General features: G+C 57.0%; 1 protein-coding gene across 1 annotated transcript in view; it reads right to left on the reverse strand.

Moving 5' to 3' along the window:
* Positions 1 to 568: 568 nt before the first annotated feature.
* NBEAL2 (neurobeachin like 2) overlaps positions 569 to 26,025 on the reverse strand; it is a 31,847-nt gene continuing 6,390 nt past the window's right edge. The window contains 54 exon segments of the mRNA XM_059471457.1: positions 569 to 1,008; positions 1,990 to 2,125; positions 2,966 to 3,111; positions 3,167 to 3,349; positions 3,434 to 3,550; positions 3,630 to 3,724; positions 4,047 to 4,219; positions 4,308 to 4,417; positions 4,536 to 4,625; positions 4,703 to 4,819; positions 4,899 to 4,996; positions 5,071 to 5,188; positions 5,267 to 5,376; positions 5,456 to 5,586; positions 5,670 to 5,810; positions 5,894 to 6,018; positions 6,096 to 6,191; positions 6,731 to 7,056; positions 7,163 to 7,320; positions 7,405 to 7,496; positions 7,547 to 7,570; positions 7,680 to 7,812; positions 7,893 to 8,050; positions 8,795 to 8,944; positions 9,037 to 9,342; positions 9,760 to 9,897; positions 10,579 to 10,738; positions 10,813 to 10,991; positions 11,064 to 11,332; positions 11,335 to 11,459; positions 11,617 to 11,714; positions 12,136 to 12,221; positions 12,371 to 12,530; positions 12,614 to 12,772; positions 12,908 to 13,055; positions 13,393 to 13,516; positions 13,610 to 13,769; positions 13,851 to 13,984; positions 14,403 to 14,574; positions 14,865 to 14,957; positions 15,068 to 15,150; positions 15,248 to 15,578; positions 15,659 to 15,778; positions 15,857 to 15,989; positions 16,079 to 16,650; positions 17,444 to 17,542; positions 17,661 to 17,744; positions 18,548 to 18,654; positions 18,746 to 19,013; positions 20,424 to 20,509; positions 21,843 to 21,925; positions 21,999 to 22,291; positions 24,245 to 24,326; positions 25,537 to 25,689. Coding sequence (XP_059327440.1) covers positions 904 to 1,008; positions 1,990 to 2,125; positions 2,966 to 3,111; positions 3,167 to 3,349; positions 3,434 to 3,550; positions 3,630 to 3,724; positions 4,047 to 4,219; positions 4,308 to 4,417; positions 4,536 to 4,625; positions 4,703 to 4,819; positions 4,899 to 4,996; positions 5,071 to 5,188; positions 5,267 to 5,376; positions 5,456 to 5,586; positions 5,670 to 5,810; positions 5,894 to 6,018; positions 6,096 to 6,191; positions 6,731 to 7,056; positions 7,163 to 7,320; positions 7,405 to 7,496; positions 7,547 to 7,570; positions 7,680 to 7,812; positions 7,893 to 8,050; positions 8,795 to 8,944; positions 9,037 to 9,342; positions 9,760 to 9,897; positions 10,579 to 10,738; positions 10,813 to 10,991; positions 11,064 to 11,332; positions 11,335 to 11,459; positions 11,617 to 11,714; positions 12,136 to 12,221; positions 12,371 to 12,530; positions 12,614 to 12,772; positions 12,908 to 13,055; positions 13,393 to 13,516; positions 13,610 to 13,769; positions 13,851 to 13,984; positions 14,403 to 14,574; positions 14,865 to 14,957; positions 15,068 to 15,150; positions 15,248 to 15,578; positions 15,659 to 15,778; positions 15,857 to 15,989; positions 16,079 to 16,650; positions 17,444 to 17,542; positions 17,661 to 17,744; positions 18,548 to 18,654; positions 18,746 to 19,013; positions 20,424 to 20,509; positions 21,843 to 21,925; positions 21,999 to 22,291; positions 24,245 to 24,326; positions 25,537 to 25,689 — 8,137 coding nt within the window. The 3' untranslated portion in view covers positions 569 to 903.

Raw genomic sequence — 26,025 nt, forward strand, 5'->3', positions numbered from 1 at the left:
CCCCTAAAATTGTGGCAGGTGGGTACAGAACTGCTGAGACCCCCTAAAATTGTGGCAGGTGGGTACAGAGCTGCTGAGACCCCCTAAAATTGTGGCAGGTGGGTACAGAGCTGCTGAGATCCCCTAAAATTGTGGCAGGTGGGTACAGAGCTGCTGAGAGCCCTCCCAACTTGTGACATGGAGGTTCACAGGTGCTGAGACCCCCCCGCTTGTCACCCCTGCCTACAGAGCACCTGAGACCCCCCCCCAGACTCATGACATGGACTCCAGGGTTGCTGAGACCCCTCACACTCATCTCACGTGTGTGTGCAGCTGCTGAGATCCCCTGCCCATAACAGGTGGGCGCAGAGCTGCAGAGTCCTGCCCCCCGGGTGACACGAGTGTCCCCGTGTCCCACAGCCTGTGCAGGACACCGGAGTGGGGGGACACTGGGGGACACACACAGGAGGGGTTGTGTCCCCACCTTGGGGCAGCCACGGGCCTCACACCTTGGTTTCTCACAGATATATTATTATTATTAATTATTATTATTATTATTATTAATAATAACAATTCTTTTTCTGTAAAACTTCTAAAAATGGGTAGAAATAAAAAATAAGGGGTGGGGGGGACACCCACAGGCTGCCGGCTCCTGGCCAGCGGGCACAGTGTGGGGGAGGCTGTGCCACCCCCCTTGCCAGCGAGGGGTCCCCAGCTCCTGCTGTCCCCACCCCCTGTGACAACGGGGGAGGCGTCCCCCCAAAATCCAGGGGGGCTGGACACCCCAGCGGGGCTGGATAAGGCCACGGATTGCGGGCAGGATGGGGCTCTCCGGGCCCCCCTCGGTGCCCGGGGGTCCCCCAGTCCGTGTGGGGGGCCCGGGGCCCCCCAAAGGTGGGTGATGGGTGGGTGGTGGGTGGCAGCCTAGGCCCTGCCCTCGGCGGGGTTGTATTCCGTCTCTCCGGCCGACACCTGGGAGATTCGCCGCGTGGAGCGCCACAGCCGCCGGTGGAACTGGCCCGGCCGCACCTGGGCACGGGGGGAGCGCCGTTCCCATCCCCACATCCTTGATCCATCCCCTTCCACAGCCCCATGCCATCCCAAGGCCTTCATCGCCTTCTCCGTCCCATCCCATCGCATCCCATCCCATCGCATCCCATCGCATCCCATCGCATCCCATCCCACCCCATCCCACCCCATCCCATCCCATCCCATCCCATCCCATCCCATCCCATCCCATCCCATCCCATCCCATCCCATCCCATCCCATCCCATCATCCTCATCCCCTTCTCCATCCCCATCCTATCCTAAAGATCCTCATCTTCTCCATCTCCATCCCATCCCCTTCTCCATCCCCATCCTCATCCTCTTCATCCCCATGCCATCCCAATATCCTCATCCCCTTCTCCATTCCCATCCCATTCCAATGTCCTCATCGCCTTCTCCATCTCATCCCATCCCATCCCAGATTCTCATCCCCTTCTCCATTCCCATCCCAGCCCATGATTTTCATCCCCTTCTCATTCCAATATCCTCATCCCCTTCTTCATCCCCATCCCATCCCAAGATCCTCACCCTCTTCTCCATCCCCATCCCATTCCAAGGTCCTCATCCCCTTCTCCATCCCCATCTCCTCGCAGTTTCTCATCCCATTCTTCCTCCCCATTCCTTCCCAGATACTCATCTGCTTCTCCATCCCATCCTCTTCTCCTTCCCCATTTCCATCCTCATCTTCCAGGTCCTCATCCTCTTCTCCATCCCAATCCCCTTACCAATGGTTTTATCCAACCCCATCTTCATCCCCTTCTCTATCACCATCTCCTTCCAGACTCTCATCCTCTTCTCCATCCCATCCCCATCCCCATCCCACCTCCACCCTCATCCTTATCCCACATCCCCTTCCCCACCCCAGTTCCCCTCAGCTCTGGAGAGGACACACTGATGTCCCCACCCAGGGGACACTGAGCCACGTCCCTGTCCCACCCAGCCCTGGCTGGGGTCCCGCTCACCTCCGCGGGCTGCCCAGCGCCCACCACGATGAGTTTTCCATCCTCCAGCCCCACCAGGATGTGGCTCTTCTCCTTGGTGACGGACACGCTGCACACGGGCACCCGCATGGGCACGGGGGGCACGGCCGCCCTCAGGCTGGGGACACGAGCCATGGCGTGGGACATGAGGCACGGCATGGGACACAAACCATGGCATGGGACACAAGCCATGACATGGGACATGAGGCACGGCATGGGACACAAACCATGGCATGGGACACAAGCCATGGTGTGGGACACGAGGCATGGCATGGGACACAAACCATGGCATGGGACACGAGCCATGGCATGGGACAAGAGGCATGGCATGGGACACAAACTATGTTGTGGGACACGAGCCATGGCACAAGACACCATGGCATGGGACACCATGGCGCGTGACACCACGGTAAGGGACATCACGACATGGGACATCATGGAATGGGACACAAACCATGGCATGGGACACAAACCATGGCATGGACATCATGGCATGGGACACCATGACATGGGACACAAACCATGGCACGGGACACAAACCATGGCATGGGACACCATGGCATGGGACACAAACCATGGCATGGACATCATGGCATGGGACACAAACCATGGCATGGGACACAAACCATGGCACGGGACACCATGGCATGGGACACAAACCATGGCATGGACATCATGGCATGGGACACCACGGCATGGGACACAAACCATGGCACGGGACACAAACCATGGCATGGACATCATGGCATGGGACACCATGGCATGGGACACAAACCATGGCACAGACATCATGACATGGGACACAAACCATGGCATGGGACACAAACCATGGCATGGACACCATGGCATGGGACACAAACCATGGCATGGGACACAAACCATGGCACGGGACACAAACCATGGCACGGGACACCCTGAGGGCGTGCTGGGGACAGGACAGGGCACAGCCATCACTCACCTCTGGAGCTCACGGATCTCCAGGCCGCACTCCGAGGTCCCCAGCACCACGAAGTCCTCGGTCAGGCACATGGCTGTCACCTCCCGGTCCAGCGGGACGGAGGACAGGAGCTTCCCGTTCACCGAGTACAGGTGCAGCGCGAACCTCTCCTGCAAGGAGCACACGGGGACTGTGGGGCGGTGCTGGTGGCCGGGAGGGGACCATGGGGACACCTGGACGTACCTTGGAGCAGGAGGGCTGCCCCACGGAGGTTTGGGCCACCACCTGTCCCTCGGGCCCCACGGCCAGGTGGGACAGGACGGCGGGGGGACAGCTCTCGCCGGGCGGCCGCAGGGAGCGGATGAAGAGACCCCGGCGCACGGTGTGGGTGATGATGGTGCCGTCCTGGGGGAGGAAGGGGACACAGGGTGACAATGGTGGTGGTGGCACTGCCTATCCCACACCCATCCTACAGTGTCACCAGCTCACCTTGGAGCCGGACACGGCCATGTCCAGCTCGGTGCTGATGGCCACACACGTCACCTCGGCGTCATGGCCGTACAGCACCTGGACGGGTTTGGGAGCCAAGCCGCTGGAAAAGCCACCCTGGTGGTGGGGACACGGGGACATCAGTGACCTGCTGGCAGTGCCCAGCATGAGCTCCCCCTGCTCCTCGAGCCCTTACCTGCTGTAGGACCTGCCACACCATGCAGGTGGTGTCCCGTGAGCCAGAAATGAGGTAGATGCCACACAGGTCGAGCGACAGGCAGGTGACAACATCTGTGACAGCCAGAGGGACACCATGAAGTGTCGGTCCCCTCCCACCACGCTCGGCCCCCTGACTCCATGGGATGGCACCATGATGTGTTTTTGGATGTGGAATTGCTGCCAAACCCATTCCAAGATGTATTTTGGGGTGTGGATGCTGCTGCTCCTCACCCCGCTCCAGCTCTGTGGTTGGAACCTGAATTGTCCCCAGGAGATGGAGACACCGGGAGATGCCCCTCATGGTGTCACGTGCCTCCCACCATGGCCCTACAACCCCATCAGGGCATCATCAGATCATCATCATCATCATTACCACCATGGGAGGACGACGTACCTATGTGCCGGGTGATGTGCCCCACCACCTTGCCTTTGGCCAGCGAGGTGACACGGAGGCTGTTGTCCCAGTGTCCCCCGCTGAACAGCAGCTTCCCATCAGGGGACACGGCCAGCGTGCGCGAGCTCAGGTCGGCCCCGGGGGCGAAGGGGCCCTGCAGGAACCGCTGGGTCCTGTGGGGAGGACGTGGGATGGTGGTGGTGGTGGATTGGTGGCACCTCCAGGGACCATCCCTGGGGACCCCGTGCCCCAGTGGCTCACTTGGCGTTGGTGACAGTGGGGTCTTTGGTGAAGCTGAAGTAGTTGGAGATGTTCTTGTCGTAGGGCAGCCAGTTATGGGTCCCCAACAAGCCGTTGGCACTCACGGTGACCTGGGCAGAGGGGCAGGGGAGGTGACATCATTCTCACTGCCAGGATCCTCTCTGGTTCGGTGCTGGGCCCCCACCGGACCAGCAAAACGTCCCCATGCCTCAGTTTCCCCACACTCACCAGGATGTCGGGGGATCCCTGAGTGATGAAGGAATGTGCCTGGTTCTTGGGGACCACGGCCTGCACCAGGGCCACCCCATCGCTGATGCCCTGTGGGGACACAGCAGCTGCTGGGCACCGTGCTGGCCACCCCACCCCTCCCAGGGCTGCCCAGGGGGTGTCCTCACCTCCACAAAGAAGGACTTGAGCTGGCCCAGGTTCTCGAAGACGTTGGGGGAGCGGGTGTCGAGGGTGGCCAGCCTGCGGGCGGCGCTCTCCGCCGACAGCCGGGCGGGGTGCGGCTCCTGGGGGCGCAGGGCACCCGTCAGAAGTGGGGAGACCCCTCAAAAGGGGCTGGCTTTGGGGGCTGGGGGTCTGAGCTACCTTGAGCAGCTGGCAAGGCGTCTGCCCAAAGTTGCTGATGATGCCCTCCAGAGCCTTGCGCTGCGTCTCGTCGGTGATGGCGTCCAGGTCCACAGCCCCTGTGGGCGGGGATGGTCATGGTCACGGGGACACACCCCTGGCAGTGTCCCCCTCCCTCTGCCCCTCAGCTCACCCTCGTAGGTGCAGTAGTAGAAGACGTTGAGGGCCTCCACGGCGGCAGGGCCGCGCTGCTTGTACCCAAAAATGAGGTCGATCCACTCGTGGAGGTGGGCGGAGACATATTCTGACTCCTGTCCAAGGATGGGGGGTCAGGGTGGGGTGGGAATGGCCCTGGACACCCCCAGGGCTGGAGGGGCTCCCCATCTCACCAGGGCTTTGCGGTGCTGCTGGATGAAGTCCTCGCGGGAGCGCGCCCACCGCGGCAGCACCACGTCCCCAACCTTCTCATTGGAGAGCTGGAGGCAGCCCAGGTCAAAGCCTGCGGGCAGGATGAGGATGATGAGGGACAGACACAGACCCCGCTGTGCTCCCCTGGTGGTGACAATGGTGTCCCTTACCGTTCTGGTTCTCCAGGAACTCTGGGAAGTAGAAGAACTCTGGGATGAGCTCCTTGACATCCACCGGGTTCTCCATGCGGGCTTGCCACGCCGCCGGCACCGAGTGGAACTGCCGGTCCGAGCAGTCAAACCTGGAGGCACAGCACACCTGGCTGCAGCCTGGCTGTCCCCACGATGATGTCCCCTCTGCAGGACCCACCTGCCAGGTGCCCACCTGCCACTCTGCAGCTGGATGTGGAGCGTGGTGAAGGGCTCGGTGCGGATCAGGTAGTGCATGACCCCGGCGGCGTTGGAGTAGTGAGTGCCGTAGTGGAACTTGTCCACCGTGCCCGTGGGGTCCTCGAAGCTCTCGTACCTGCAGGCCAGGTGGGATGGGGCTCACCAGGAGCTGGCCAGGTGCTCCCTGCACCCCCCACCCGTGGTTTGTGGGGTACTCACTTCTCCTTGACGTCGCGGGCGTGCCGCTCGTTGGCCACGCCGATGGGCTTGGACAGGTCCCGGAACACGGCCGGGTTGGTGAGGTCCAGGGTCTCCGAGACATAATCCCGCAGGATCCAGGGGAACTGGGTGGGGGCGGGAGGTGGGTGAGGTGTGGGGGCACCGGGTCAGGGTGGGGACAGGGCGGGACACAAGGGCTCACCACGGGGTACTGGGACAGGTCGTTGTAGGTGCGCCCCGCGATGGTGTTCAGCTGCATGAGGTACTCAAAGTTGGAGATCTCCCGCAGGACCCATTTCTGGAGAGAAGGGAGAGGGAGGAGATGGGCTTGGCGGGAGAGGAGACAGGGCAGACACCCCCCACCACATGGCAGGGCCTGTCCCTTGGCTATCCCTGGTCCCAAAGTTGTCCCCAGTCTTATGGCCATCACTAGTCCAGCAGTTGTCCCCAGAACTGTGGCCACGTCCACCCCACGGCCATCCCTCGTTCTACAGTCACCTCTGGTCCAATGGACACCCCCATCCCACAGCCATGCCCTGTTCCACGGCCATCCCATGTGCCAGAGTTGTTTTTTGTCCCATGATTGTCCCCACCCCATTGCCAACCCAGGTCCCATGGCCACTCCCAACAGCCATCCTTCATCCTCTGTCCATGTCCGTGTCCATGTCCATGTCCATCCCTGGTCCCATGGCCGCTCCCAGATCCACAGCCATCCCTGATCCCCTGTCCATGTCCATGCCCATCCCTGGTCCCATGGGCATCCCCACGCTGTCACCCTCCCTTTTCCACCTGGGAAGGGGACACACAGAACATGGACAGGTGTGGTGGGGCTGGTACCTGTGTGAGCCCCGAGGCTTTGAGCAGCTCCTGGGGGGACCGGCTGCCGAAGTAGGTCTGGTTGGGGGGCCGCAGGCCAAGGATGCTGGAATACACCTTGTTCCTCACCTGGAGGGGACAGAAGGAGCTGCCGGAGCTCGGGCAGAGCCGTGGCCCTGGGAGGGAGCTGGGAGGGGATGAGGGGGTCCCCACCTTCTTTCTGAAGTTGAGGAAGTAGTTGGCCTGGTCGATGAAGAAGAGCTCGAGGGCGGAGCGGCGCAGGTTGTAGCGGCGCAGGTGGACCTCGCGCAGGTGGGACAAGGGGCGCTTGAAGTCGTAGCCGATCCCTGCCGAGGGTGGGGGCACGCAGAGCCCCCCAGGGGTCACCATCCGGCCATTCCCGAGGCAGGGATGGGGCTGGCTGGGGGTTCCTCACACCCCTCAAGGAGTTACCTCCCTCCGTCTCCTCCTTCTCGCTGCTGCCGTCGTAGAAATAAACGTGCTGGGTTGTCACCTCCAGGCGCCCAGGGACCACGGCCACCGTCGTGATGAGCTCGCAGTCCTCCGACACCACCAGCTTCTCCCCCTGGCTCTGCTCCTTGGGCTCAGCCCTGATGGCACAGCGGGGTGAGGACACTCTGGTGACACCCCCAGCCTGGGTCAGCCCGTGCTGCGGCAGGGGTGGGGTCACTCACTGGTTGTCCAGGACAGGGAGGTCCTCCTCGGCCAGCTGGTCATCCTCCAGCTCGCTCACCTTGGCCTCCTTGGCCATGGCGAGCGGGAGGGACTCGGCGGGGTTCTGGAGGTGGTCAGCTCCTGAAATGAGGAGGGGCCAGCAGGACCCTGAGCTGGGAGCAGCTTCTGTGAAGTGCCCCCAAATTCAGCACTGTCCATGCCACCTCCCAGCCCAACCCCACCAGTGACATCCTTGCCCGTGGCACGGGAGGACCCACAGGTGCCCCAGTGCCACCACCTCACCCAGATTGTCCCGCAGGGCGCTGGCCTCCAAGTGTTGGTCAAAATTGAGGTTGGGCACCAGCTTCAGCCTCATCCTGGAGTAGGTCTCGGCACTCGACAGCTTCCAGCGAACCTCGGGTGGGTTCCTGGGGAACAGCTGGGGGTGAGGCACCCTGGGGACCCCCTGGCTGTGCCACCCCTCCCTGGGGACAGGGCGGGCACTCACCGGTCGGCCCAGGCGGAGCGGGGCGAGGTGAGCAGGCGGCACAGGGAGCGCCACTGCTTGAGCACGGTGCTGTGCTGGTTGTTGGTCTGCTTGAGGACGTTGGCGTGCCGCGCGTTCTCCGCCTTGCAGCGCTTGGCCGCCGGCTCCAGCACCAGCTCCTGCCAGGGGGCACCAGGGTGAGGTGACAACAGGGCTGGGGATTGGGGACATCCATAGGGTGACGTCCTCAAGGTAAGGAGAACATGGCCAGGATGATGTGGTTGGGATGAGGTGTGTGTCCCTGGGATGAGATCCCCAGGATGAGGAGCACGTCCCAGGGATAACGTGCCTGGAATGAGGAGCACACATCCCCAGCACATTGTCCTCCCCAGTGTCCCCAGGAGGAGGAGCACTTCCTGAAGGCAATGTCCCCATGGGGTGAAGAGCTCAACCCCAGGATTAATACCCCAGGGAGAGGAGCACATTCCTAGAATGACATCCCCGGGGTGAGGAGCACATTCCCTGCATGCCATCCTTGGGTTGAGGAGCCTGTCCCCAGGATAAGGAACACATCCCCTGGATGACATCCTTGGGGTGAGGAGAATGTCCCCAGGCTGAGAAGAACCCAGAAAGACACCCTAGGGGTGAGGAGCATGTCCCCAGGCTGAGAAGCACATCCCTGGGATGACATCCTTGGGGTGAGGAGCCTGTCTCCAGGCTAAGGAGAACCCAGAAAGACATCCTTGGAGTGAGGAGCCTGTCCCCAGCATAAGGAGCACATCCCCTGGATGACATCCTTGGAGTGAGGAGCATGTCCCTAGGCTGAGGAGCACCCAGAGTGACACCCCAGGGGTGAGCAGGGTGTCCCCAGGATAAAGAGAACCCCCCATGGTGACATCTTGGGGACAAGGAGGTGGCAGTACCTGGAACAACTTGCGGCTGGCCGCCTTCTCCTGCTCCCGGCGCTGCGAGCTGCTCATCATGGCATCGTAACAGGCATTCCAGAAATTGGACATCAGGTCGTGGCTCCTGGCAAACGTGTCCATCTCAAACTGGGCCATGGTGGGCTGCACCTGCACGGGCAGAGAGGCATCCCCAGGGCTTGGCACCCACCACCCCTCATCCAGGCAACCCCACAGCGACCATCCCGCCCCACGGCACCCACGTGCTTCTCGATGAAGCCCCTCCACTCCGGGGTGGTGCAGAAGAGCTGGAAGTCCTCGTAGAAGGTGGGGCTGCCGTTGGTGGGGGGCAGCGAGGGCAGGAACTGCTGCAGCTGCAGGGTCTCGTAGCACTGATCCATCAGCGTGCGGATGATGGGCACCAGCCAGGAGAAGGCCTCCGACCTGGAGTCCAGGGAGCGCCGCAGGGGCGTCTCCAGCTTGCCCAGCAGGTAACAGGCCTCGTCCCTGCGCGGGGCCGACGTGGTCTGCAGGAGGCTGTGCAGCTTCACGTAGGCCAGGGAGTGCAGCTGTGGGGACAGGGGGACAGGGGACGTCAGGCAGGGCCACCTTTTGCTTCTTTTCAATAGAAGCAAATTTCTTAAAAGAAGGGAGGTCTTAAGAGTTGAAGCCGTAATTAGAGGTAAATTGCTGTCCTAGGGGAAGATTTGTTCCACTTCCTCATTCATGTTCAGTAACATGGAAGAGTTAGTAAAGTGCTTTAAGTGTACTGCACGTTATGCCAGTTTATATACTCATTTGTTTTGTGCCTCTCAAGTAACATGATGAAGGCTAACCCAATTTATTATGACAAACTACACAGGTAATTAGAACCACATTTAGATCAAATCTATTACTCCATTAAATCTGCATTTAAAACAAGCAGGAAATGGACTTCATGGGGTGTTCAATGTAGCAGAGAGGGGTGCCCAGGGAGGGTGACCCACCTGGGGGTCCTGCAGCAGGATGTACCCCACGAGCACCCGCAGCCCCGTCTGCGCCATCTCCTTCAGGTCCGAGGTGCCGTTGGCCAGGTGGTGCCACACGCCCAGCTTGTCCAGCAGGCTGCTGACCCCCTCGTAGATCTGGGGGGACACCGTGAGCCCCCAGCCCGGGCAGGAACCCCAGCCCTGCTGAGCCAGCAGCCCCACCACCCAGCCCTGCTCGGATTCGGGTTTGGGTTCACGATTTGGTTAGAACACAACTTGTGACAAACCAGGTTTGGCATGAGGTTGGGGCTCAGGATTTATGGTCAGGGGTCAGATTTAGGGGTATAGGGTTGGAGTTGGGATTCAGCTTTAGGACAGCAGTAAGGTTTAGGATTAGGATGTAGGAAGTACAGTTAGATCACAGGCTGTGAGTTAAGGTTAGGGTTTAGGTTTACAGAAAGAGTTAGGGTTAAGATTAGGATTAAGGGTTGGGCTTTAAGACAAAGATGTGGAGTTAAGGTTTAGGATCATGATCTAGGAGGAACAATCAAATTGAGAACTAGGGGTTAGGATTAAGGATTAGGATTGGGATTCAATTTACGATTACAAATAAGGCAGAGGTTATTTCCTAAAATTAGGATTAGGCTTTGAATTAAATCAATTCAATTGAGGCTGAGGTTATTTCCCAGGGTTGGGATTAGGCTTTGATTTCAATTTAGGAATAAGCCTGTCCCTAAACCAGGACAGGTTATGTTCAAGTTCTGCAGGTGGGGCCGGTTTTAGGGCCAGGGATGACATTAGGGATTAGCAGAGGAATCCCTGCTCACTCCCATCCACCTTCTCGCTCCACAGGGCCTGGTTGTTGTGTCCCTCGGAGAAGAGGAAATCCTGGAGCAGCCGCAGCAGCTTCAGGGCGTTGTGGGTGAGCCCGGGCAGCGCGGCCGGGCCCGACTCCTTCAGGTCGGTCAGCGCCGACTCCAGCATCATCTCCAGCAGGCTGTGGGACAGCAGCAGCAGCTCCAGAGGGTGCCCTTCCCTCGGGATCCACCCCGGGACGCGGGCGGGCCTCACCTGCGCTTGATCTCGTCCGGGGGCCGCACCAGCTCGCAGGCCGTGCCCAGCTTGGTGAGCACGGAGAAGACCTGGCCCCGCTCCCTCCAGGCCGCCTCGTCCCAGCCCTCCACCCCGCGCCACGTCACCGAGAAGATGATGTTGGTCAGGAGGTTGCACAGCTCCTCCTCGGGGGTTTGCTGCCAGCGGAGAGCGAGGTGAGAGGCGCCCGCAGCGCCCCGGGATGGCGGGGACGAGGGTTTGAGGCTCACCTGGGGGTTGCTGGTGTTGGAGACGTTGTCGCTGGGCAGCACGTCCTGGTAGCTGCTCTCGTCCAGGACGTTGGACAGGCTGGAGCTCTTGCGCGCTCGCATTCCCGGGAAGGGCTTGAAGCTCTCCAGGGGTGAGGGGGTGCCGGGGCCGCTGGCCGGGGTCTGGGTGCCGCTCTCGGCCGTGGCCATGGAGCTGGTGCTGGCCAGGTCCAGCCCCAGGTCGAAGGGCGACGTGGAGAAGGGGGACAGCGGGTGGTAGACGCCGTCGAAGGCGGGACCGTCGCCGGGGTTGGAGGACGAGCGGCTGGCCCGGTCCGAGGAGTCGAAGGACTTGAAGTTGTAGGAGTGGAAGGACTTGGTGCGGCCGCTCGGGGAGATGGAGAGGTCAGAGAAGCCCTCAGAGAGCTCCTGGTCCGAGGCCTCGTATCCCAGCGGGAGGAAGACATCGAGCTCCTGGAGCTCGGCGGGCGGCGGGCTCGTCCCCGAGGGCTCGGAGAGGCGCAGCAGCTCCGGGCAGCCCGCGGGGCTCAGGCTGGGCTGGCGGCACTCGTACGACTCCTTCACGTAGAGCTTGGTGAGCGTGTCCTGCCAGCCAGCCAGCCTGGCCAGCTGCTTCACCAGGTCCTGCTGCGCATAGATCAGGTGGAAGAGCTGCAGGAGAAGGAAAAGGAGATGGAAAATTAAGGATGTGGGATGCTTCTGCCCCAGCTCTTCCTCTCCCAGAACAGGAGCCCCCAGATCCTCCAAAACCATCACGGGGTGCTGGAGCTGCACCATTTCCATGCTGGCAGATCTGAGTCACCGCCATGCCCACGGCAACCATTTCTGGGCACAGCTGGGTGTCCAAGGAGCTCAGCCCTGGGGTGACACCTCTGTCCCCTCTCCCAGAAACAGCAGCACCCCAGATCCTCCAAAACCATCACGGGGTGCTGGAGATGCACCATTTCCATGCTGGCTGATCTGTGTCACCACCATCCCCATGGCCACCATTTTTGTGTACAGCTGGGTGTCCAGGGAGCTCAGCCCCGGGGTGACACCTCTGTCCCCTCCCTCTGTGTCCTGCCCCGCTCACCTTGCGGCAGATGTCGAGTCGGATGCTCAGCTCAGCCCGGTGGGACAGGTACACCACGGCCACCAGGTCCTTGTAGTTGGGAGGGTCTGTGGACAAGGAGAGTCAGCACAGCGGTGGGACACTTCCTGCTGTCCCCAAAAGCCACCAAGCCCAGCCGAGCCTCATGGGAAGCCACCGGCGATGACGCCATGGCACATGGCTGGGATGGTGGCCTGGTTTCTCTGGCACACGGTACCTGCCCCCAGGACCTGCTCCGAGAGGCAGCGGAAGAGCAGCATGGAGCCGGGAATGTCGCTGAGGTAGGAGATGAGCCCGTGGTACCCGATGTCCTTCAGCTTCAGGCGGCTCTTGCTGCGCTCGGGGACCTTCTCGTACTTCAGCATCTTGTAGAGAACCTGGTGGGACAGCGACAGGAGGCCACCTGGCTGTGACATCCCTGCTGGGGACATCAGGAGGTGGCGCTGGGGACCTGCCCTACCTTGAAGACCCTTTCCCTCACTTCATCCGAGAACCTCTTCTGCACCAGCAGGGAGAAGAGCAGCTCCACGTGGCCTGGCTCGAAGAGGAAGGCGAAGAGCTGCTCCTGGGCTGGGGAGCCCTTCAGCAGGCTGTGGATCACCTCCAGCGCCCCACACACCTGCAGGACACCGGGATGGTTGTCCACTGCCCTCCAAGTGTCCCACTGGGAGGGTACACTCCCACTCCCAATGCCTTCTCCCCAGCCCATGATTCGCTGAGGGGTGTGGGCACCATGGCGTGGCCGGTGACACACCTGCTGCTCATCCTGTGCCCCTGCCAGGTAGTTCAGCAAGCTCTGCATCTCCTCCCCGGAGAAGCTCCTGCAGAAGAAATCCTTCACCAGGCTGAAAAGGGATGTCTGCACCGTCCTGATGTCATCGGTGGCCGCGGTCTTCTCCCTGGAGGTGTTGATCAACAGACATGCGTGGGGATGTGTCCCTTGTCACCCACCACCCACTGCCAGCATTGTCCCAAATCCCAACACAAAGCCTGAGGAGCTCCAGGGATCTTCTGCCACCCTGCACATTTGGGTGTGCTTGTTGCAGAAGCCACCACACTCTTGGTGGCTGCTGGGGGTGGATTTTGGAGCTGGGATGGGACATGGAAGGTCCTGAACCCACCACAACGCTCCCACTCTGGTAGGACAGACGTTATCCCACAGAAGTGGTGTTTAGCCAAACCACAGCTCCCAGGGGTGAAGCCCACCCTCAATCCCACCCCGTTGGCATTCCAGGATTCCAGCCCCGTGGAGCAGCTGACCCGTAGTAGATCCGGATGGAGTCCAGGATGAACTGCACCCCGTACTTCTTGCGGACGCGCTGCTTGTGGTCCTTGACCACGCTGGCCAGGTACTGGATGTGACCTGCAGGGAGAAGGTGTCAGGATCCCATGGGTGGGATGGGTGTCGGGATCCCATCCCGTGGGATGGACATTCCCAGGTGGTCCCTGCTCCCACCTAAGCGCACGGCGAAGTCGCTGTTGCTCCAGATGCGGAAATCAAAGAGCAGGTGTTGGTAGAGGAGGTGCAGCAGGAGCCCGCTGCCCTCGGAGGCCACCTGCTCCATGAGGATCTGCGAGGCCACCAGGGTGCTCATGTCCAGCAGCGTGCCAGGGACCTGTCACGGGTGACAGGGGACACTTCCAGCCCCTTGGGAACGGCAGGGACGGTGGGATGGGGTTTTGGGAGCCTCCCAGACCTTGTGCAGCAGCGCTCCGATGATGGCCGGCCCGTGGCACTGCACCAGGCTCTCCTGGTTCACGGCGTGGTTCCGCAGGAAGTTCTTCACCAGCAGCAGGAAGGCGGCCACGCTGTTCCTCTCCAGTCTGCTCTCTGCAGGGCACCGGGAGCTGTGAGCCCCAGGCCCACCCAAACCCAAACTGCCTGGAGATCCCCGCTGCTGTCTCTCCAAACTTTTCACCCTGTTCTCCTGCTTTCTCCAGATTTAGGACGATGGAAGTCTCTGCTGCTTTCAGCTTGGGAATGAGCAGCTGGATGTCAGGAGAAAGCACATTCCACCCACGCCAAAGGTTCCTGGAGCCATCCTCACCATCCCAGAGCTGTTTGTTTGTGACTAACTGAGTCATAACAATATCCCAAGGGGTTCTTCCATTACCCTGTAACTCCTGGAGCCTCAGGCAAGACCTGTCCTGCCCGTGGTGGACACCTGCCAGGTCCAGGAACCCCTCTGCAGTCACCTCCAGCCACCCCAGCAGGACAGCTCCTGCTTCCCATCCCCTGAACTCCTCACCTGAGGACTTTCCCAGCGGGATGAGCATGCCCGGGGCGTTCCTGGAGGATGTCAGCTCCGGCCCCACCAGGTCGTTGGTCTCCTGCTCATCCTCAGGCTCCTCTGTCTTGGACACCACCTGCTCGAGCAGGGGCAGGAGCACCCCCATCCCACCCACGCAGTTGACCACGTCCTGGGGGAGGGAAGGAGAGGCTTTGCTGGGTGGTGACACCAGTGTGGAGGAGGAGGAAGTCCACGGCAGCTGGGGTCCCCAAAAGTCACCTGTTCCCCTGCACCACCCACAGTGTCCACCCTGGATGATGAGGACCCATGGGACAGATGGGTCACGGTGGACACAATACCACAGGGAGAGTCCCTGCAGGGTCCAGGGGACCTGTGGGGGTCCTGCCCTGGGACAGTGCCCCAGGAGGGACACCCTGCTCCAGGCCATGGGGTGGAGAGGTCACCCTGTGCCCCGCCTACCTTGATGTCCCAGTTGACCACCTTGTGTCCCGTCAGCCTCCCGTCCAAGCTGTGGCTGGGGGAGAGGTCCAGGCAGATGTTGTTCCTGCAGGCCTGGAAAAGAACACCAGGGGAGCATCCTCATGCTCCTGGACATGTCCCTGGTGGCACAGGGTCCACCAGCGCTGTCCCTGTCCCCAGGGGCGTGGGACACCTCTCCTCACCTGGGGGGTATAGTACAGCAAGAGTTTACTGCTGAGCTCCACCAGGTCCCCTTCCAGTGTGAACGGGGATGTGACATTTGGTCCTGGAGGAGAGGGCTGGGGTGAGCTGGGACATGGTGGAGGAGACCCCGGTCACCACCAGCACCCAGGGGACATCCTCCATGCGCCACCCCGACACACCTGCACAGAAGAGAGCCTTGACCTGGGCTTGCTGCAGAGCCTCACAGAAGATGGCCACGGAGCCCAGGTGACCCTCCAGCGAGGTGGGGCTGCCCCACTCCGTGTCCTGGCTTCCCGCTGCCGTGGTGGCCACCACCCCCTCCGTGGGCAGCTGGGTGGGGGTCCAGGAGTGGGGACCGAGGGTGGCAGGGACGGACTGGGAGCGCCCCAGCACGGGGTGTTGGGTGAAGACCAGCTCCGGCCCGTGGGGTGCCGGAGGGTGGCTGGCAGCGGCGGCGGCCGTCGTGGTGGTCCGGTGGCCAGCAGAGCCGATGCAGCAGGAGGTGAAGGACTGTGAGGGAGAAGGGATCACACCCAGCCCCCAGGGAGGCCATGCTGAAGGGTCTGGGGGGTGCTGGGAGGATCCCCCACCTCGTGGAGGGAGGGGAAGCGGAGCTGTGCCGTTTTCCGCAGTTGTCCGTCGGCGTAGATGCTGACGATGTTCTGGCCGAAGGGCCGGCGGCCGGCAACGTGGACAATGTCAACGCAGTGCTGGGGGGACAGAGAGGGACATCAGGGCATTGTGGTGTCCCTGATGGGGACAGGGGCGGGGATGGGGATGATCCTCACCCAAGCAGAGTCATTGAAGGCAACCTCGGGCAGTGCCACTGTCATGTAATCCTTCTTGGTGCACACGGCCACCACCAGCACGCCGCCCGCGGTGAAGAACGCCTCGAAGCCCGTCCCGCCCGCCGTGAAGAAGCTGGTGGAGAAAACCATGGAGAAAACCACGGTGGGGACGGTGCTGCCGCCCCTCCCCACCCTCCCCTCACCCCCTCCAGCGAGCATCACCTGTAGAGCTGCCTCCTCTTCGGCCTCGCTGGCGGCTCCGGCTCCTCCTCGCTCAGGCACAGCCAGGCGTGGAAGGCGAAGGCGCCACCGGGCCACTTCTGGATGGTGGGCACCATGATGCCGGCCATGCCGGGGCTCAGGTCGAAGCTCTGCAGTGCCCGGGGAGGCCCCTCGCCCCTGGCCATGCCGGACAGCGCCCGGATGACCGGAGCCACGTAGGGATGCGGCCCCCGGCCCCGCTCGCGCCGCAGCAGCCGCAGGAGCTGCCGCAGCTCCCCGGGCCGGATGGAGAGGCTGCCCAGGGAGCGCAGCAGCTCCAGCAGGTTTTGGGAGCAGGCGCTGGGAAGAGCTGGCTCGGTGGCCAGGGCGGCCAGCAGGGAGCCCACCATGCCCGCCTTGACGCAGGTGAGGCGGCTGGGCAGGGAGGCCTCGCAGAGGCGCCGCAGCCACGCCGACAGGAACTGCTGGAGATCCCGGCACTCCAGCGCCGGCAGCCACGCCAGCAGGATCAGCAGGGGCTGCTCGTTGCGGATGGGACGCACTGGGAAGGAGCTGTGGTCGCCCTCCACTGCCTGCAGGGACACAAGAAGGGGTTGGTGCAGCTCCAGTGCTTGGAGAAGGATGGATCCATCCCAGGCAGAGACCTTGCGTAGGCCCTTGCACATCCAGAGTCTTGGAGACTCCCATGCAGCCAGAGTTTGACGACCCCAGACATCAAGGGGTCTCATGGATTAAAGACCTTGGAGACCCTGGTGCATCAAGTATGTCAGAGACCTTTATGCAACAATCCTTTTGGAGATTCAGTGCATGAAGAATTCTGGAGACTCCATGCATCAAGAATCTTATGTACCCCCATGCACCAAGGATCTTGGAGATCCTCATGGATTAGGGTCTTGGAGACTCCCATGCATTAATAGTTTTGGAGATACTGCACATCCAGAATTTTGGGGGACCCCAAGCATCAACTATCTTGGAGACCTCCATGTATCAAGGATCTTGGAGATCCTCATGCACCAAGCATTCTGAGGATTCTTGTGCATCCAGAATCTTGGAGCATTAAGAATCTCTGTGCCTGAAGTGCCTTGGAGGCCTCCACGAATCAAGGATCTCAGAGACCCTCATGCATGAAGCACCTTGGAGACCCTCCTGTGTCCAGCAGCACCAGAGTGAGCAGTTCCACATCCAACAGGGCTCAAAACTCCCAAACCCAAGCACAACTCCGAGTGAAAGATGGACCCAGGACCCGTTGGGAGCAAGCTGCTGAGAAACCAGCAGAGTGGAGAGGATGGGGGGCTCAGAATGGGGCTGAGATCCACCCAGTGCCGACAGCTTTGCCCAGGATTCAGGAAAAGTGGGAATGCTCACCATGTTGAGGAGCTCCTGGAGCAGATGCTGGGTGGGCTGGCCCTGGCTCCTCAGCACCTCGTAGAGGTGGGTGTAGCCAATGCGCTCCTTGAACACCTCCTGGAGGCACAGGGACAGTGCCAGCTGTCACCTGGGGCTGAGCCACCTCAACCCGGGTGAAAACACGCAAATCCCTCTGGTTTTGTGGTGTCCTCCTCAGGGGAGGTCCCCTGCCCACCTTGGCCGAGGGCGAGTTGCTCATGATGGCCGTGAGCACCCTGAGGGCGTGGACAGCGATGGCGTCGGAGCTGCTGGCAGTGACCTGCGGGGACACGGGAATGGGGACGTGGGGATGAGGGGACACAGCCCACCAGGGGTGGTGCCTGGGTCATGGGTACCTGCTTGGACGTGGGGATGAGGGGACACAGCCCACCAGGGGCGGTGGTTGGGTCATGGGTACCTGCTGGGACGTGGGAATGAGGGGACACAGCCCCCCAGGGGCAGTGGTTGGGTCATGGGTACCTGCTGGAGTCCATCCCCATTCCGTGTGGGAATCTCGTCCTGGGCTTCACCCGCCTCCTGCGAGCTGCCGAGGTAGAGCTGTGGGACACGGGTGGGCATGGGACACTGGGAGGGGCTCTGGAGGGTCCCCACCCCAGGGATGTGTCCCAGCATCATTCAGATCCAGAAATGGTGAGGATGGAGATGGAGATGGAGATGGAGGTGCCCAACCCCAGGGTCCCCCCCAAGAGGGACAGATCACTCTGTCCCATGGTCAGTTAGAGCTGGGAAGGGCGAGGATGGAGATGAAGGTGGCCAACCCTGGTGTCACCAAATGCCAGTCCCAGGATCATTTAAAGAGGAAAGGGGAAAGGAAAGGGAAAGGAAAGGGAAAGGAAAGGGTGAGGAAAGGGTGAGGAAAGGGTGAGGAAAGGGTGAGGAAAGGGTGAGGATGGCGATGAATGTATCCAAACTTGGCGTCACCCTATCTCAGGTTTGTTTAGCATCAGAAAGGTGACAAGGATGAAAATGAGGATAGGGATGATGATGGAGATGGAGATGAGGACAAGGATGAGGATGAGGAACAGGGGATGGGGATGAGGACACTGTGGTGCCACCCCATACCTTGCTGTTCTGGAGCAGGCGGATGATGTGCTCGAAGCAGTTGTTGCTGAGGAACACGGCCTGGAGCACCGGCCGGTCCTGGCACCTCAGCATGGCCGGGATGGCATCTACAGACACACAGACACACAGACAGACAGCCAGCCTGTCTCAGCCCCATCCCACCCCACATGCCCACACCCCACCCCGCTGCCCACCTACCCAGCATGAGCACGCGCAGGGCGACGAGGCCGCCGGGCGGCGCGGGCAGGTGGGAGTTGAGCACCCTGAAGAAGCCGTCCAGGAGGCTCCGCAGGGACACGGGGCCGGCGCCGGGGCTGGAGCCGTGCAGGACGTGCACCGCGGCCACCACGGAGCGCAGCGTCACCTCCAGCAGCGCCGGCGACGCCGCGGCCCCGCCGCCGCCGCGCTGCAGAACCCCCAGGAGAACGTCCAGAGCCGCGGGCGTGATGGCCTGGAGCGCGTTGGGCTGCGGGGATGGGAACGGGTGGGAATTCTGTCACCCGTGGGACTGAGCCCTGCACTGAGCCCTGCACTGATCCCGTTATTGACTGACCCCAGACCCCCAGCGCTGCACATTTTACCCTGGGGGTGTGAATTGTTTTAAAGCCAATTTTGAAGTCATTGATTGAATTGATTTTTGGTTGCCGCGGAAGTTAAAACCGATTTTGGGTCCAAATATTTATATTATATTATATTATATTATATTATATTATATTATATTATATTATATTATATTATATTATATTATATTATATTTATTTTATATAATATAATATAATATAATATTATATTTTATTATATTATATTATATCATGTCATATTATATCATATTATATTACATTATATTATATTATATTTATTTTATATCATATTATATTATATTATATTATATTATATTATATTATATCATATCATATCATATCATATCATATCATATCATATCATATCATATCATATCATATCATATCATATCATATTATATTATATTATATTATATTATATTATATTATATTATATTATATTATATTATATTATATTATATTATATTCCAAGGAGTTTCCAGCCCAGAGCTGAACTGGACTAGAAGCAGCAGCTTCAGCTTAAAATCTTCCCATTACTTAATTATTTAATTCATTTTGACAATTTAATGTGATAGTCCAAGAAAATAATTTAATTCAGTAATTTATTTATTATATTTAAGTATTTCATAATTAAGTTTAAATGAAGTTTAAGTATTATAAAGTTATAAATATATTTATAGCTTTAGTTTTAAATATATTTAAGTTTTAAAATAACTTCATTTAATACTTTAACTATTCAATAATTTAATTATTTAACTTAATTATTTACATTTTTTGTTTGTTTTATTATTTCTTTTATTTCATTAACAGTATTATTTTATTTAATTTTTTAGTTTTATTTTACTATTTTATTTGTTCTACTTCATTCTTTAATTCCTAATTTAATAAGTGTTTAAAATAATTTTATTTCATTTTAAATTATTTTGTCTTGTTTCATTATTTTGTTTTATTTTATTATTTATTTTAATACTTTAATTTTATTTAATTTTAAATTATTTTGTCTTGTTTTATTATTTTGTTTTTTTATTTTATTTATTGTAATACTTCAATTTAATTCTTCAATTTAATTACTTAATTTAACATTTCTGAAATCTGAATCTTTAATCTCTGAATGTTTAATTTACGTCTTCAATTTAATTACTTAATTTACGTTTCTGAGCTGATCCCACCAAATTTAGGGATGGAATATTAAACAGGATTTTTAAAAGCTTTGGAAAATTCAGTGGTTTAATTCCAACCTGGGAATGAAGAAAACTGTGGGGTTTATCTCTGGAATGAGGAGCTCCCAAGGGTACCTTGGATCCGGAGAGGATGGCTCCAAAAAGATGGATAATCCGGAGCTGGATTGTTTCTGGGAGCTGCTTCCCGCCTTGGAAACTCTCTGTGAGGATGAGGAGGGAAGGATTTCATCACAGGAGCAAACAGCAAAACAAAAAAAACTCAAAACCACACAGAAAAAGGTCCTTTTCTAGCTAAAAATAGGGAAAAATAATTTTTTCACCCAAAAAACAGAGAAAAATCCCTTTCCTACCCAAATCCACCCCATGGGGGTGCTGGACCCTGCTGCTGATGGAGAGGATGAGGATGCTCCGCGTTTTCCAGCTCTGGTTGTGCCAGGGACGGGGTTTTGGCCCCAAAAAAGGGGATTTCTGCCCACCTCAGGTTCAGCTGGGGGTTTATGGGACGGAGTTCTGGGGGATTTTTGCAACGGTGCTGCCTCTAAAAGGGGATTTTTGGGGCTTCCCTGATAAAAATCCCCCTTTGTGTTGATTTCTGTGGGTTCTGCAGGTGCTGCTGGGCTTAACTCCTGCTCTGCAATCCTGCTCCTCTTGCCAGGACACGGGAGCAGGCACGGGATCCCAAATTTCTGGGGCAGGTGTAGGATAACCTGGAACAGCACCCTATATTTGCTTTGGAATCCTATAATAGTCCTGGGATAGGTACAGGATAATCTGGAGCAGGTGTGGGATCCCATATCTGTGGGATAATACAGAATAACCTGGGGCAGGTGTGGGATCCCAGATTTGTGGGATAATACAGGATAACCTGAACAGGTGTGGGATCCCAGATTTGTGGGATAATACAGGATAACCTGAACAGGTGTGGGATCCCAGATTTGTGGGATAATACAGGATAACCTGAACAGGTGTGGGATCATATTTGTGGGATAATACAGCATAACCTGGAGCAGATATGAGATCCCCTATCTGTGAGATAAGTGCAGGACAACCTGGGGCAGGTGTGGGATCCCAGATTTGTGGGATAATACAGGATAACCTGGGGCAGGTGTGGCATTCCATATCTGTGGGATAACACAGGATAACCTGGGGCAGGTGTGGCATTCCATATCTGTGGGATAATACAGCATAACCTGGAGCAGGTGTGGGATCCCAGATTTGTGGCATAAATACAGGATAACCAGCAGATATTGGACCCCATATCTGTGGGATAAGCACAGGACAACCTGGAGCAGGTGTGGGATAATACAGGATAACCTGGAGCAGGCGTGGAATCCCAGATTTGTGGGATAAGCACAGGATAACCTGGAGCAGATGTGGGATCCTTTAAGGTCCTTGGATCAATACCTACCTCTGAATACAACATCCCTCCATGGATTCTATAAATATTCCCTGATCCCACCCCCCCATCCCTGGACACTCTCCCTATTTAGGGATCCCACACCAACCCTCCCCATTCCCAAATCCCAATTTTACCTTGGAAAAAGGCACCGAACTCGGGGGGCAGCGGGGCGGGGGCAAACTTGTATTTGCTCTTCTCCTTGGCACTGATGGATTCCCTGGAAAGGGAGAGGGGTGAGGGGGGGATCCAGGACTGGGGAGGGATTTTGGGATGCGGGGGGGGTCCCTCACCCGCTCAGCTGCCGCCGCCAGGTCTGGTAGGGGTCGAGGAAGCACTCGCAGAGGTGCAGGGCGTGCAGCATCCCGTTCTCCAGCTGTGCCCGGCTCTCCAGCTGTGCCCCATTTTCTGGCCGTGTTCCCTTCTCCAGCTGTGTCCTCTTCTCCATCTGTGCCCCATTTTCCAGCTGTGCCCCATTTCCATGGCTCTCCAGCTGTGTCCCATTTACTGGCTGTGTCCCCTTTTCCAGCTGTGCCCCATTTTCCAGCTGTGCCCGGCTCTGCTCGTCCCCCGGGAGGCTCCGCAGCTGCCGGGAAAGCCGAGCTTTAATCCCTGACACACTCCAAAAATGGGATGAGCTTTTTGGGGGAGGAAATTCCGCTTTGTGGGGAGAATGAGATCATCAATCAATCAATCAATCAATCAATCAATCAATATACCAATCAGAGCCCAGAGCAGCACAAGCTGGGATGTGCTGACCAATCAGCAGCCAGATTCACACAACCGGTATGGCTGCTGACCAATCAGAACCCAGAGCTGCACTGACCAATCAGCACGTGTCACTGCAAGGCTCTTGGCCAATCAGCACCAGCTGCGGAACATGAACCAATCAAATTACAGAGCAACACAACCTGTACAGCTCTCAACCAATCAACAATAAGAATGATAGAAGCCACGGATTCATGGACCAATTGCCAACCAGAATAACACAACCTAGAGACCTGCTGACCAATCAGAACTCAGTCACACAGCCTGTGGACTCACTCACCAATCAAATCCCAGCACAGCATAACCGGTAGAGCTCCTGACCAGTCAGAGCCCAGACTCACATAATGTGTGGACTCAGTGACCAATCAGTGCTGAGCTCCTCCCCAGCCAGTCAGGCCCTGCCCATTCCCATTCCCAGGCCTGTTCCCAGTCCTATTCCCAATCCATTTCCTATTCCCATTCCTATGTTTGTGCCCATTCCTGTCCCCATTCAGATTTCCATGACCCTTCCCATTCCTATTGCCCTTCCCACTCCCCATTCCCGTTCCCATTCCTGTGCCCATTCCCATTCCCACTCCCATTATCATGACTGTTCCCATTCCCCTTCCCATTCCCCTTCCTATTCCTGTGCCCATTCCCATTACTGTTCCCATTCCCACTCCCACTCCTGTTCCCATTCCCATTCCTTCGACTGATTCCATTCCTGTTCCTGCTCCCACTCCCATTTCCCTTCCCGCTCCTTTTCCCATTCCCACTCCCGTTCCCCTTCCCATCCCCTTCCCGTTCCCATTCCCACTCCCGCTCCCATTCCTGTTCCTGCTCCTGTTCCCATTCCTGTTCCTACTCGTGTTCCCATTCCCACTCCCCTTCCTGCTCCTGTTCCCATTCCCGCTCCTCCTTCCACTCTCATTCCCTCTCCTGTTCCCACTCCCGTTCCCATTCCCGCTCCCTCTCCCATTCCTGCTCCCACTCCCGTTCCTGCTCCTGTTTCCACTCACCTTCCTGTTCCATTCCTACTCCCACTCCCACTCCCATTCCCATTCCTGTTCCTGTTCCCACTCCCACTCCTGTTCCCATTCCCTCTCCCATTCCCGTTCCCATTCCCACTCCCATTCCCTCTCCCATTCCCACTCCCGTTCCCACTCCTGCTCCCTCTCCTATTTCCGTTCCTGCTCCCGCTCCCTCTCCCATTCCTGTTCAATTCCCGCTCCCACTCCCATTCCCGCTCCTGTTTCCACCCCCGTTCCCACTCCCATTCCCATTCCCTCTCCCACTCCCATTCCCACTTCCATTCCCATTCCCATTCCCACTCCCACTCCCATTCCTGTTCCCATTGCTGCTCCCACTCCCGTTCCCATTCCCATTGCTGCTCCCACTCCCGTTCCCGTTCCCATTCCCGTTCCTATTGCTGCTCCCACTCCCGTTCCCATTGCTGCTCCCACTCCCATTCCCGTTCCCATTGCTGCTCCCACTCCCGTTCCCAATCCCATTCCCGTTCCCACTCCTGTTCCCACTCCCGTTCCCGTTCCCATTGCCGTTCCCATTGCTGCTCCCACTCCCTTTCCCGCTCCCATTCCCGTTCCCACTCCTGTTCCCACTCCCGTTCCCGTTCCCATTCCCGTTCCCATTGCTGCTCCCACTCCTGTTCCCGCTCCCACTCCCGTTCCCATTGCTGCTCCCACTCCCGTTCCCACTCCCATTCCCGTTCCCATTGCTGCTCCCACTCCCGTTCCCGCTCCCATTCCGTTCCCATTCCGTTCCCTTTTCCCACCTGGCTCCCGCAGAGCCGCAGCAGCCGCAGCACGTGCGGGAGGCAGCCGGGGCTCCGGTCGGGCTGGATGTTCTCCAGGTTCCTGGAACAGAAAACATCGGGAATTCACCTGCACGGCTGGGGAGGGAATACGGGAAGGGGAAGGGGGAAATTTGGGGGGAATAAAGTGTTTGGGGCAGGGAAAATGCCATAAAAATTTCTTATATTTTACACAATTTTTATTATATTATGTTGTGTTATTAATTTTTTGTTATTAATAATAGAAATAACTTTTTTTTAGAGATGTGATGCAGTTTGGGGGGAATGATGGAATTTTGGGGAGAAGAATGGTTTCCCAGTCTTATATTTTCATTACATTACATTATATTATTTATTATTATATTCAGTATTACCATTCAATATATTAACTATTAATAATAGTAATTATTTTCAATTATTTTTTTAATATATAATGCATTTTAGGGAGGGTACTCCCCTGGGAGGGAATGATGGAATTTGGGGGGAATGATGGTTTAAAATTATTATATTTTTATTAGATTACATTATTAAACAATATTATTATTAATAATCACGACTTTCTAATTATTATTTTTAGAGACATGATGCACTTTTGGAGGGGCATTACATTGGGGGAATGAAAATTTTGAGGAGCAATAACGCTATTTTTAAATTACTACATTTTTAAAATATTTCGTTATTTTGCATTATTATTATTGATATTGCAAAATATTTACAATTTATAATTATTTTTAAAATATAAAAATATAAATATTGTATAATATTTATATTTTATGATAATAATAATAATAATAATAATAATAATAATAATAATAATAATAATAATAATTTAATATTTTGTTATTTTGCATTATTATAATTACGGCTAGTATTATGACTATTACTCTTACTACTATTATTATTACTACTATTATTAAATAGTAATAATATTATTTTCACTACTACTACTAAATAATAATAATAATAAAATTATTATTATTACTATTACTATTACTATTATTATTATTATATTTTTCAAATTTTGTAAAATTTTTCATGCACTTTAGAGGGGATGCTGCGATTGGGGGGATCCCAGATTTCACAGTGGGGTGATTCCCCTCAGGGAGGAATTCTATGGGGAATGTTTTTGGGGTGGGGACCGCACACCCCCAAAGCCACCCAACGCTTTGGGACAAACGGGGACCTGGAGGGGACGCAGAACCCCCGGCCCTGGGGCTGCTCCGCGCTGGGAACCCGGCACGAAGCGGGGGGCAGAGGGATTTGGGGTCACCCACCTGCAGATGATGATGAAGAACTTGAGCAGCAGCAGGGCCTGGCCCAGCCCCGTGCCCTGTGTCCCCAGGGCCACGCAGTGTCCCAGCCGCTGGCTCAGCACCTGCAGCACCTCCCGCGGCAGCGCCGGGATCTCGGAGCCCGGCTCCTCGGGCCTGGCCGGGATCGGGGTGCAGGATGTCACCCCCGGCTGTCCCCAGGGCCCCCCCGCCCGAGGCGCCGGATGGCTCCGACCACGGCGGGCGGATGAGGCGCCACAACGCCCACGGTGGCACGGCTGGGGCCCCACGGGGGGTTTGGGGACACACGAGGGCTTGGGGGGGACGCTCGGGGGTGCTGGGGTCACCTACAGGGGACACTCGGGGGTGTTGCTCAGGGATATTGGGGTCAGCCAGGGTGGTCACTCGGGGGTGTTGGGGGGCACTCAGGGATGTTGGGGTCATCCAGAGGTGCTGGAGGTCACTCAGAGATGTTGAGGGTCCCCTACAGGG

This window comes from Ammospiza nelsoni, chromosome 1, assembly GCF_027579445.1.
Source record: "Ammospiza nelsoni isolate bAmmNel1 chromosome 1, bAmmNel1.pri, whole genome shotgun sequence".
Classification (NCBI taxonomy): domain Eukaryota; kingdom Metazoa; phylum Chordata; class Aves; order Passeriformes; family Passerellidae; genus Ammospiza; species Ammospiza nelsoni.